Source organism: Grammomys surdaster, unplaced genomic scaffold, assembly GCF_004785775.1.
Source record: "Grammomys surdaster isolate TR1022 unplaced genomic scaffold, NIH_TR_1.0 63, whole genome shotgun sequence".
NCBI lineage: Eukaryota > Metazoa > Chordata > Mammalia > Rodentia > Muridae > Grammomys > Grammomys surdaster.
In genome coordinates this window covers 15672943-15685510 of record NW_021604565.1, presented here as the reverse complement: position 1 = coordinate 15685510, position 12568 = coordinate 15672943, and the positions used below count along the sequence as shown (strand labels likewise).

General features: G+C 47.1%; 1 protein-coding gene across 1 annotated transcript in view; it reads right to left on the bottom strand.

The window, feature by feature from the left end:
* Positions 1-12000, bottom strand: part of Baalc (BAALC binder of MAP3K1 and KLF4) — a 68802-nt gene extending 56802 nt beyond the window's left edge. The window contains exon 1 of the mRNA XM_028768154.1: positions 11546-12000. Coding sequence (XP_028623987.1) covers positions 11546-11705 — 160 coding nt within the window. The 5' untranslated portion in view covers positions 11706-12000. The remainder of the gene's footprint in view (positions 1-11545) is intronic.
* Between the last annotated feature and the right edge of the window lie 568 nt (positions 12001-12568).

The following is a 12568-nucleotide window of genomic DNA, read 5'->3' as shown; positions in this document are numbered from 1 at the left end:
TCCTCTCCTCTCCTCTCCTCTCCTCTCCTCTCCTCTCCTCTCCTCTCTTCTCCTCTCCTCTCTTCTTCTCTCTTCTCCTCTCCTCTCCTCGGACTTCAGGAGAGAGAGGTGAAGATGTTTTTAAACTCTAAAGTAGCAAAAAGGTCACCTAGGGAAACAAGGACCCCCACTTTGTAATAAGAGTACTGGAGACTCAGAGTAGCAAGCCTGAGACATTTGTTTTCAGTTCCGCAGAAGCAGGGATGGGGGAGGGATTGTTCAAGGGAGGGGGACGGGAGTGACCAGCCTGGACCAATGGCAGAAATGACTGGCACAGCACTTTGTCACAAAACAGAGCTCTACCATTCCTAATTACAAAATATCCCTGCCCTTTCTTCCCCATAGACTGGTAGACTGGACAGTTCTAATCTTTCCCATGAGCCTAGCACAGTCCCCACCCTCTGGGGTCTTGAGATACCCCCTTCTTCCTTACACTGGGGTTCACTCATGTGACAAACTGTCTGTAACTTTCTTTTTTTCTCAAGACAAGGTTTCTCTGTATAGCCCTGGTTGTCCTGGAACTCGATCTGTAAACCAGGCTGGCCTTGAACTTAGAGATCTGCTTGTCTCTGCCTTCAAAGTGCTGGGATTAAAGGTTTGCACCACCACTGCCCGCTGGCCTGTCTGTAACTTTTCAACATAAAATAAAATAAAATTTTCCCAGGTAAGCAGGTGCCAGACACTTAGCCAGGGAAGTAGGGACCTGTGCACCGTGCTTATCTGGATCACTGGCAAACTCTTAAACGCCCCTTGTACTGAAAACAGACCATAATTTCTTTCTTTCTTATGGAGGTGACAGGAGACCATATCAGAGGATTCGCAACAGGTATTTGGTTTCTTTTGGTATTCAGAGAAAAAGAGTCCCTAGGCTGCAGCAGGACAATGGGGAGATGGGGACCGTCCTAACACGGAGCTAAGAGACTTGCTGGGAGGTGGTGAAACCACACCTCCCAGGTTTAGAGCACTGCAAGAGGCACAGACAGTCACTCAACTCCCTCTCCAGTGCTGCCCAGCAGCTCAGACATTGGGGCATAGGAAGCCAAGGAGCAGGGTGACCCAAGACTTGGCATGACAAGGCTGAGAAGAGGAAACAAAGGGGACCTGGGAGATAGGCTATGCAGCCAGAGCTGAGACTCTGAGTATCCGGTTAATTCTTCAGAGATTTCCATCCCACCGGAGAAGAACTGGAACCCAAAATAGCAGAGACCTCTGTGTGTGGCTCAAGGTCACACAACTATCACCTGCAGTTAAAGTCAGATTCCTTAACTACATAACTATGCTGTCTTTGAGCAAAGCAACAAGAAAGGTGCTGGGTGGGGGAGAGGTTTGGGGACTCGGGGTCACAGTACACAGGCCGTGCTGCATTGGTAGCACTGGGAGGAAGTACAGGATGCTTAAAGAGAAAGACCTTGTGCATCTGACTGTGTGGTGCCAGTAATGTGGTTATATCAAAGCACAGGGCAGTGGTTTGGAGAAGATGGCTAGGTTCTTGGCTGGATCCCAGCCAAAGGCAAATGGCTAACAGCACCAGCTCAGCTTAGCTAATGGTCCACTAAAATACCAATGTAGATATTAAGAAAAGCCAAGACTCACAGCATCACCATGAAGAAAAGCTAACTGAACCCAGAGTCTGTGGGGATTTGCACTGTTTGTAAAGCAAGTGGTGCTTCCAAAGTTGTTTCAGACAGAACAGAGAATGGCCAGCTTGTCCACCTCCACGGACATCTGAGATTCAGACATGGAGCTGATGCCTCCAACTACATGCCGCTCCTACACAGAGGCTGGACTAGGTCGTTTAATGTCAACCTGACAAGCTTACGTCCTCTAAAAGCAGAGAACCTCAATTTTAAAAAACATATCCACAGGCTGGAGAGATGGCTCAGTGGTTAAGAGCATTGGCTGCTCTTCCAGAGGTCCTGAGTTCAATTCCCAGCAACCACATGGTGGCTCACAACCATCTGTAGTGGGATCTGATGTCCTCTTCTGGTGTGTCTGAAGATAATGACGGTGTACTCATATAAATTAAATAAATATTTATTTAAAAGTGGATCCATAAGATCAAGCCATAGGCAGGCCTGTAGGTCATTTGTTTTAAACTAGTGATTGATATGGGAGGGCCCACATTGTGGGTGGTGAACCATTGTGTGTGATGTCATCCCTGGCAGGTGGTCCTGAATTCCATAAAAAAGCAGTGTGAGCAAGCCATGATGAGCAAGTCAGTAAGCAGCACCCCTCCATGGCCTCTGCATCAGCTCCTGCATCCTGCTTCCTGCCCTGTTTGAGTCCCTGTCCTGATTTCCTTCGATGATCAACAGTACTGTGGAAATATAAGATGAATGAACCCTTACCTCCTTAAGCTGTTTTGGTCACAGCAATAGAAACTCTGACTAAGACAGAGGCCACCATGCTTCCATATCATAGACTGTACCTCCCAGAAAACAGATGGGGAAAATAGTGAAAGACAGCACAGCTCCTTCTACAGAGCATGGAGAAGTTACATTCACGGGATATGTTTACCATAAGGGATATTTGCCCTGCACAGACTTTGATGGCACTTAACTACCTTTGCTTAATACTGAAAGAAAAGTATTGAAAGGTAGAAAAGTCCTTTCACTCATCCCTTGATCTTCCTCCTGTCAAAAAGACTCACTCCTAACAGTTACACAGATTAAAGTGTGAGTGTGTGTGTGAGTACACGTGCACATGAGTGCAGGCACCTTTTGAGACCAGAGACGTTGTATCTCCCTAGAGCTGGGGTTACAGCCTAATGTTGGTGCTGAGAATCGACCTCTGAAAGAGCTACCCTGTGCCCCGCTCTCTCTCAACAACCGAAGCTGTCTCTTCAGCCCCACTTTCTTCATTTTTATAAGGAATATATGTTTTATTTTAGATCTAAAATCAGTGTTATTCTTCCCAGAGACGTTCGTCTTTAATAGGACTGGACAACTCTGAAAGCACCCCTGCAATGCCGCCCTGCAGAGATGGACACACAGGGCCAGCAAAGCATGGGGAGGGGCTTGTTCCGTGCCACGGTGCCACAGGAATCCAGCCATTAGTCATGTAGATACCGACAAGAGGTACCCACACCGAGAGGTTAATAATATAAAACACACCACACAGATGAGGCTGAGGAGGGCTGGAAATCCCTGCTGAGACATCACAACCTCCTTGTAGTGTGGACATTGCTCAGGTTTAGAAGCAAGAGACCTGATTTCCCATCAGACTGTTCTGCTTCCTGGCTGGATACCCTTGTACAATCTGTTAACCACTGAACCTCAGTTTCTTCCTCCTGAAAAATGGTGACGGCAATAGTTTATGAGCCAGCTCCTGTTTGCTTGTTTTTCTTATTGTTTTTTTGAGACAGAGTCTCACATAGCTCATCCTGATCTTGAATTTGTTAGGTAGTCAAGGAGGAGCTCCCGAACCTCCTGCTGCCTCCTCTTAAGTGCTGAGGAGACAGCATAGGTCTGGTTTTGGTCTGTGTCTTGTACAAGAGTGCTAAGCAAACTCAGTTTGCTAACTGAATTACACCTCCAACCTCTGTTAGGTTATTTTGTAGAATAATTTAAGTAAATGTCAATAAATAAATAAATAACACATACAGTAGATGCTCAGTCAATGCTACTCAGATCTAAAAGGCAGAGAGGGAAGGAAACGGAAAAACACTAGAAAGCCTCTATTTCTAGAGTCCCATGTCTGTGTTCACAACACGTTAGGTTGAGTTTACTAATGTTATTGCAACAAAAGTGCCACAAACCACCCAACTCAAACACCAGAAATCCATTGTCTCAGCTCTGAAGACAAATCATGGTGTACAGTGCTGCTTCCTTGTTATAAACGTGAGAGACTGTGTCCCAGCTTTCCATCCTAGCCTCTGGCTTCTCTGCTGCATCCTACGGTACTCAGAGCAATTCCAACACCTTGCCTTGAAGAGGTGTCACCCACCTCTGCTCCCAGCTTCACACAGAATTCTCTCTGCTCGCTTGCCTCCAAATTTCTCCATTCTATAAGTCACCCTGGAAGAGGCCAACCCTTATGACCTCATTTTAACTTGATTATCTTCGTTAAGATCTTGTCCTCAAGACACCTGTGTACTGAAGTTTCCAGCATATGAATCACAAGAGGTGAGGCATTTCTCCAACTGATTCCGCTTTGAGCTAAGGGTACAAAGTCTCCCCAGAGTTTGCACTATGGAGTCTGCACTGTAGATGGCCTTTCAGAGAAGTTCTGTGGGCTCTAGGGAGATGGGATTTGCACTGAAACCGGGGGTAGCTAGATGCTCTGAGCCAGACACTAAAGGTATCAGGCAGATTCAGCCAAGGTTCAGGCGACCAAGTTTACTAATAAAATGCACTAGATGAGGACATCCTGAAAGAGGGTCCCAAAAGGCAAGCATGGGGACTAGTCTATCCACGCCAGGACCTAAAAAGTTAGCAGGTGAGTCTGCAATGCTGTTGCACTGAACAATGGAGTCACCTCAAATGTATAACTGGTTAAATCAGAATTATTTTACTGATGTCCAACTGGTACTGTCCAGGGGTCTTGATGAGTTGTTTTCTCTGCACTTAAAGAATTAAAATGCACTTAACAGCAAGGGAAACCTCAGACATAACAAACAGAATTAGCCTGTAAAGAAAGGCTTTTATCAGGGTGAAGAAAGACAAACAGCAAGGCACATAATAACCCCTTGCTTTGCAGAAGGTGGACTCAGAAAGTTGAAGACCTGTCTCCATGAGGGCTGGGTTTTTTAAAGGTCCTTGAGGGGGTCTTTCTTGCCCAATTTAGGGTTGATCAGTTTGAACAAAGACATGGAGACTGATAAGGTTTACAAGTTTGGGTTATACATGTTCTAGTCTGGCCTTGAACTTGTTGGACATGTCCACAGACAGTGGTGTTATTGGGTACCTGGAGGAAAATTCCAGAGAAACCTAGCTATGGGGTATCTAAAGAGAAAAACTCTTGAGGCCTAAATAAATCAAATGGAGTCTTTATTACTGCTGACAAGACTGCCCCAAAACAGTTAATAGAGGGAAGCAGCCTCAACCTCTAGTTGGTTTTTAAGGGCAAAATCCGAAATTGTGATATATACAGAAAGGCAGTGCTGGACATCTACAGCAAGAAGCATTGTTTACAGAAGCAGAGAAATAGCCATTAAATGGTCAGCTAGTTAACCTTAGCTCAGGGCCACAGTGTATAGCAATTTATGGCTGGTCTAGAGTCCGGTTTTATCCGAGATAATTTTAATACTTAAAGTATTCCTAGGAATACTTTCATGATATGGCATAACTGTGTAGCCTATTACAAGGCAACCCACAGTGGGAGAAAAGGCTCATCAAGCCTTTGCTTTAAGCTACCAGGGTCTTGTCTCAAGAGGGTGAGGAAGAAGCCAGCCATCTTGAAAGTTCACCATCTTTATTATCTAATTATGGCCCCTCTCCCCAGCCTTCTGCCTGCTGAGAAATCTATCAGCTTAGTCCCTCAGAGGGGCTGACCCATACTGACACTGGCCTGTCAGAGGAAGAAGAATCGTAAGAACTTGGGACTTCTTCAAAACATATAAATTGCTTGAGTTTATTATCTCCTATTTCTCATAGTAACATTTACAGCATGAGCAAACAAACAATTCCCTTATAACTCAAAGTTTTGCACTGGAGAGATGGTTTAGTGGGTAAGGACGTTTGCCAGGCAAGCCTGAGACTGATCCTGGGAACTCACAGGAAGGGGGAAGGAGAGAAATGACTACACAAAGCTGTCCTCCGACATCTACAGGGTACTATGCCATGCAGGCCACACACGTCGTACATGCTCGCACATATACAACGATGATTAGGAAAATAAAAGAAATGCTTTCTTACTACGAAACAATTGAGTAGGCAAGAACCTCAAAGGATGTGTCTCGGAACTGATGAGAAGTGATAACTTTTTCTCTGGGGTCTACAGGGAAAGGGGAACACATAAACTTCTTAGGTTATTCATGGAAGAGCACTCCCCCAGGGCCCAGCTCACCCAGTCATTCCTTAGCCTAACTGTCACCCGTGAAGGTGGCAGATATGAGTCAATCGTTAAGACAGGAACAGCAAAGGTAACCAGGGTCTAGAAGGCTCTGGGACTGCGGTGGGAGGTTTTGTGCACAGGAAGACCCAGATTGAAGGTTCTCTCGAGGACTGTCCCTCTCAGGACATCTCTCAAACCAAAAAACAAACAAACAAACAAACAAACAAGTATTTTCCATCTTCAGTCTGTAGCCGTGGGGAAACAAAGCCCTCAGGTGTTCTCTCCATAGTGCTAAAGGTGAATGAATGTGAACAAACTTAGGCAGTACTTGGAAACCACTAAGATGAGTTTTTAGAACAATAAAAGCAAACATCAGGGATGGAGGTTATGAAGCACGCTTGTGAAAATGCAGGATTCATAGGATTAATGGCAAGTTATTGCTCAATATTTATTGAGTGCCATCTATATACCAATCACTGTCTCAAGCTTTGGGTCTATAGCAGAGAATGCACAATACTCCTGATACAACAGGATACTTAGAAAGATCTAAGGGTTTTAACTAACTGTGACCTTAATGTGAGTCATCTAGGAAACATGTAGACAAACAAGCCCTCACCTGATTTTACCTGTGCTGGACAAGTGCACTCATGGGGCCACTTCCGAATGTCCCTTGTACTTTCTTACACACGCACATGGACAAATATCAAGAGCCTAGCTCCAACCCAAGGTGCCTTACGTCAAGGAAGGAGTTGGACAAAGTGAGTACTGTTTAGAGAGTTAGTGAAGCCCACACAAGGCAAGATGGTTACAGTGTTGCATGTAACTAGAGGGTCAACAACAGAAGACCAACAGAATCTCTGGGATTGAGAGAACTGTTTACACAATACTACAGGGCTGAAGTCATCAGGTGGAAGTCGCAGGAAGTAGGAGATCTCAGAGTGAGGTACTCTGCAGAGGTGGAAGAAGGACTACCCAAGGGCTGATGCAGCCTGAGGTCACACTGGATTATCAGGAGCTTATCAGAGCTGGGCTTTGCATTCCATTAACCGCAAAATCAAGAATTCCAAACGAGCCGCTGTTGATGGTGAGATGTGTTGAAGAGTGTGGGTTTCAACACTATTGCTAATGCCAAGAAGCACTTGCTGACAGGAGCCCAGTATGGCTGTCCCCTGAAAGATTCTGCCAGCACCTGACTAAGACAGATGCAGATACTCACAGACAACCATTGGACTGAGCCCAGGGACCCCAATGGAAGAGCTAGGGAAAGGATTAGAGGAACTGAAGGGGATTGCAACCCAATAGGAAGAACAATATCAACTAACCAGACCACTCAGAGCTCCCAGAGACTAAACCACCAACCAAAAAGTATACATGGAGGGACCCATGGTGCCAGCTACATTTGTAGCAGAGGATGGCCGTATCTGACATCAATGGGAAGGGTCCTGTGTAGGCTTGATGGCTCAGTGTAGGAGAATGTTAGGGTGGTGAGACAGGAGTGGGTGGATGGATGGAGAAGCACCCTCATAGAGGCAAAGGGGAGGGAGGATGGGATGGGAGGTTGGTGGACAGGAAACTGGAAAAGGGGATAGCATTTGAAATGTAAATAAATAAAATTATTAATAAAAATTAATTAATTAATTAAGAAGAGTGTGGGGTTTGTCAGTCAGAGAAAGCTGGCTCCCAGTTTGGGAATGGAGATGTTGCCTCTTTCCCTGGCTTAATCAAGACAGGAGGAATCCACAGGGGGCAACGATTCCTATCTCATCTTTGTTGTGCACATTAAGTGAGGTGATTTTCAGAGTGTCAACTACAGTGACTCACCATTGAGAAGCCATTCGTAAATAGCTAATGATAATAACTAAACATCCTTGTCTTCTACCTTAGTTGGGTAAATCATTTGCCCAAACTCCCCAAGTTACTATACTGACACAATTATTTAAAACTATAAAGAACTAGCTGAGAAAATTTGAAAGTATTTTACTCTCTAAATAGATTAGGAAAAAAACAAATATGGGAGACATTTGTCATTTTAAAGAAAGACTGGTGATGAAGAGGAGTCGGGACTAAGCACCTATTGATGTATGGACCGGCCGTGCGAGGCAGATGTGGTGACATCAGACTCTCACTCTCCTTGGGGAGCCCCTCCCACAGTAGAAGTAAAAGAAAAACCTCAATCCAGCAAATAGATTTTACGAGAATCCATCCACGCCAGGCTGATTCCATTTCCTCCCTCCATAGAGTCTGGAAATACAGACAGATGAGGGGTATCAGCTGCTGCAGTCTTTGGTTCCAACCTACTAATAGTGGAATCTAAAATCTTAATTGCGTTCTGCTGGCTGTTGGAAACAACCTCCAAATCCAGGAAGCAGAGCCTCGGGGTCGGTTGTGAGAGGGATGGGAGGCAGGCAGGCAAGAGACTCAGATGTGGCACTGGTATTAAAATAAGCCACCCACCACCCACAGTAAGACTCAGAACTCTTACCAAATGTTGATGGATCACTTGTCACGTGCCATGCCCTCAGTCTGGGAGGTGGAAGACAGCTGAAGTAAGCGTCTAAGGCAACGGCGTTTGACACTTCTCAGTGGATACAGCTGTAGAATTGGCATACAGAGCCTATGGAACCTTTAGGCTTGGCCAGAAGCTTCCATAGAATGGGATAAAAGTTGAGGGAAAGACTTTTAAAACAGAAGCTGTAGGATCAGAAAGACCCTTGGGAGAACCCCAGAAAGGTGGTTCAGGTTGAGGGGTGTCCAGTTGCAAAGACTTCCAGGAAGAGAGTAGAGGAGAATGTAGAAGTAGCTGAAGCAACTGAGGGGCGAGGTTCGCACATTAGGAAAAAACCTTTAACAGTTGATTCTCAGCCTTCTGGAGAAAGCCTTCATGAAACCCAACCTAGTGTCACAGGTGCCCTGAGCACAGAAGGCAGAGAGGAGTTTGTCCTAAGCCTAAAGTTGCCAAGAGAAAAGTAGCTCCCATTTGACACTAGGCAAGAGGGACCAAGACCCCAGGAAGAAGGGAACCTTGAGTCCTAAGGGAACTTGAGGTAAGTGGTTGCAGGAATTTCCAAATGAAGACAATTCATCTGAGTGTCCATTTGTCCTGCACAGATGACCTTTCCAGCTCCAGATCCCAGGACAAAGGTATCTTGGTTATTTACAACTGCACTCTCTTGAGCCCAGCTCTTCCATTGGCTGTCTCCATCAGAACAGGACCGTTCTCTACACAACACAGTCACTATAGGCCATGGAGTTAGGTCCACCAGAGAAGCTCCACAGGGAGCACATGAGGCGGGGATGGGGAGGGGTGCTGGGAGGAAAAACAGAATGGGCAATCCTGGCTATGGCCTGGTGTAGCAGAAAGCCAGCATATTTCTAACATTCTCAGATGAACCAAGTTAACTAAAAATGATTATTTATTATTTTCTGACTGCAAAGCCACAGAAACCAAGCCCCCCTTCAGTCCCCACCTGACAACAGTCCCTCCAGAGAACTTAGGTGCATGCAAAACGTGTTCACTTCTGCTCTTCAGAAGTATCCCTCTACTGACTGAAATGTCTAGGGAAATTAAAAAGATGTTAGCCATCTATGACACTCTCCCTGGACTAGAACTGAGCCCCTCGCTTGAATAACCACCTACCTCATAAAGCTACTCCCACGTTTCAAATGTTTCATCAATGAGTGTGGCTGTTCTATGCCTTACCTGTTGCAGAAACCCAACTTTATGATATAAAGACAGTAGGATAATGAATAAATGTTGGGAGATTTGAGGAACATGTGTGTGCTTATTCAGCCAATCCGCAACAACACTGACACCCGTACAATAAAGACATGCACACATGCATGAACACACACACATGCACATGCATGCACACACACACACATGTGTATGTACACACATGCACACATGCATGAGCACACGAGCTCACACGTACATACACACACACGTGAGTACACACACATACATACATGCACACATGTGCTCACACGCATGTACACACGTGCACACACACCCCAAGTGCCACCAAAACAACTCTTCTGCGAAGCAGCATTTGTCCTTTTTCTGTCCTAAATCTTTCCCACCGAGTATTTCCTTGCAATACCACATGGCCTTGGACCCCACAGAGAAGTATGACTCTTTCTTGGAAATGCTGTCACAGCTAACATTTACAAAACCTTCAGAGGCTCCTGTCTCATCCTCCTTCTGACACTGAATCCAGCCAGCACATCATTTGGGAAGCTGCTGGGTACCAGGATGCCAGCCTAGCGGCAGCACGAACTAACCATGTGGTTACCGAGAGTCAAACAATTTTAAAATAATCCAGTGTTACCAGTTTTTCAGGCAAGCAGGGGAGGCTAATACCTGTCATCACAACTACTTGGGAGGACGGTATGGGGCTGGGGAGGGAGCTTGAGGAGGAAGAATACTTGAGCCCAGGAGCTCAAGTCCAATCTGGACAATATATACCCATATTTGGTGTCCTTAAAGAAATAAGATAAAAAGAGCAAGCAGTGGTACCAAAGATGGAGATATCTATTCCCGACATTAATGTAATGCCAACCAACACAATAGGATCAAGCAATAGTTAAAACTTTAAAAACCTAAATATTGGTCTATGTAAGTGGTGAGGTTTTATTGTTTTTCTTTTGATGCCATTGACACATACAGGGTCAAAGGTCAGTCTAATTCAACAGTATCTACCTCTGCAATATTTTCGTGTCTTCTTTAAAATCAAATCCTGACTTATGACTAAATCAGAAAGTTCTCTGCATATCCTTGTCAGATTTCTGCTGGCCAAGGAATGACCTAAGCAAGACCTAGTCAAAATCTTTTCTATCTTGCTTCCTATAAAGCATGCAAGCATATTGGGATAAGGAGGTACGTCCTTTCCTATGGCATAACTGCTTTGAAAGAGGGCTGGAGGGCAGAACTGGCTATGGGCAGGCATGCGCTGAATCCTGAACTAGCTTAGGGTTTTGAAGGCCGGCAGTGAAGCTCATTCCCAACAGGAGGGGTGGGGGAGGAGACAAGATTCCACCCAGGAGATTCTGCTCAAGATTCTTGTTCACACACCAAAGGTGTGAAGACAAGCAGCCCACCCGGTACATGGAGAACCACCCAATTGAGTACACAGGTGGTCAGAGGGGAAGCTGGACCGAAGCTGGGTGAAGGCCCACCGGGTCAGGTGGGAACCGTGAGGTGAGCTGAGGTTTGTGGGTGAAGTGGACTGTCCTCTCATCCCCGGAGCCAATGCATGTGCACTGGAAGGCAGAGGCCAGGAAGTGTTGTGTTGCAGGGATGCAAAGGGAAGCTCGGTCCTCTGGGAAGCTGCTCTCCTTGACCTGGCTTCCAGGGCTTGAGGCTGCCAGCTGGTCAGGCGGCACGTCCTACTCTGTCCCTCCATCTCTGTCAACCACCCACAAGCACGCCATAGGATTCCTGGCTACCCCGGGCTCCCCTGCAGCTCCGGATCGCTGCAGGCAGCGGGGCCTCGCGGGCGCGGGGCTCACTCACCCGCGTGCAGGCCGCCCGCCTCGGGGCCGCCGTCCGTGGCTGCGGCGCTGGGCAGAGCGTCCGAGTCGGTGTAGGTGAGCCAGGTGGACTCGGTTTCCCGGGTCCAGCTTTCGTAGTAGCGGGGCTCGATGGCATCGGCTCGGCTCCCGCCGCAGCCCATCTTCCCGTGTTGCGGGCGCGCCCGGCGACCGCTCGGCTTGCGGCTGCAGCTGCGGCTCAACCCGGGCGACGCAGCTCCGGCCCGCGAGGAGGAGGCGGTGGCAGCGACATCGGTCCCCTAACCGCCAGAGCCTCTGCCAGCGCCAGGCTCCCCGGGAGCCCGCCGCCCCTCCTCTCTGCCTCCAAGGCCCTCCTCCTCTCCACTCTCCTTCCTCAGCTCCCCTCAACCTCGCCTTTCTCACCGCCCAGCCGCCAGTGCCTCCTTCAGTGTTGTGGCAGAGGCTGTGCTACAGAGTAGCAGACAGGTGGTGGGAAGAAGAAAAGGGGTCCCTCTTCAGTCTTCAGTCGACATCCTGGGCTCTCATCCATCCATCCATCCATCCATCATCTGTCCATCCATGCATCCACCCACTGGTCCAGTCATCCATCTTCTACCCATCCATCCTTCTACAAAACCATCTTTCCGTTCTGGGTAGCTCTGAAGCTCACAGAAACATTCCCCCCCCCCCCGACCCCCCCAAGCTTTCTGACCACTTGTTCTGAAAGCAATGGATGAACATAGGGAGTAGAGTTGTCACCGAAAGTTATGTTAGAGTCGGTGCCTGCTTACAAGTAGAAAGCAGGGTCCATGATTTCAGACTGTGCACTTAGACGCTTGTCACTAACAACCGGGTCTGCAACTTCACCATCTTTTGAATTCTGTTCTCAAGAAAGCAAAAGAGCACCAGGACCATGCACGAGCGAGGACTCCAGGGAATGCTTACTGGATAGGAATAAAGCAGCGTTCTATAGTGACTTCGGTTCAGGCTAAAGAGTCCAGTCTCTGCTGCGGGTCCCTGTGGCAGGCATTACCAGGGTCTGCAA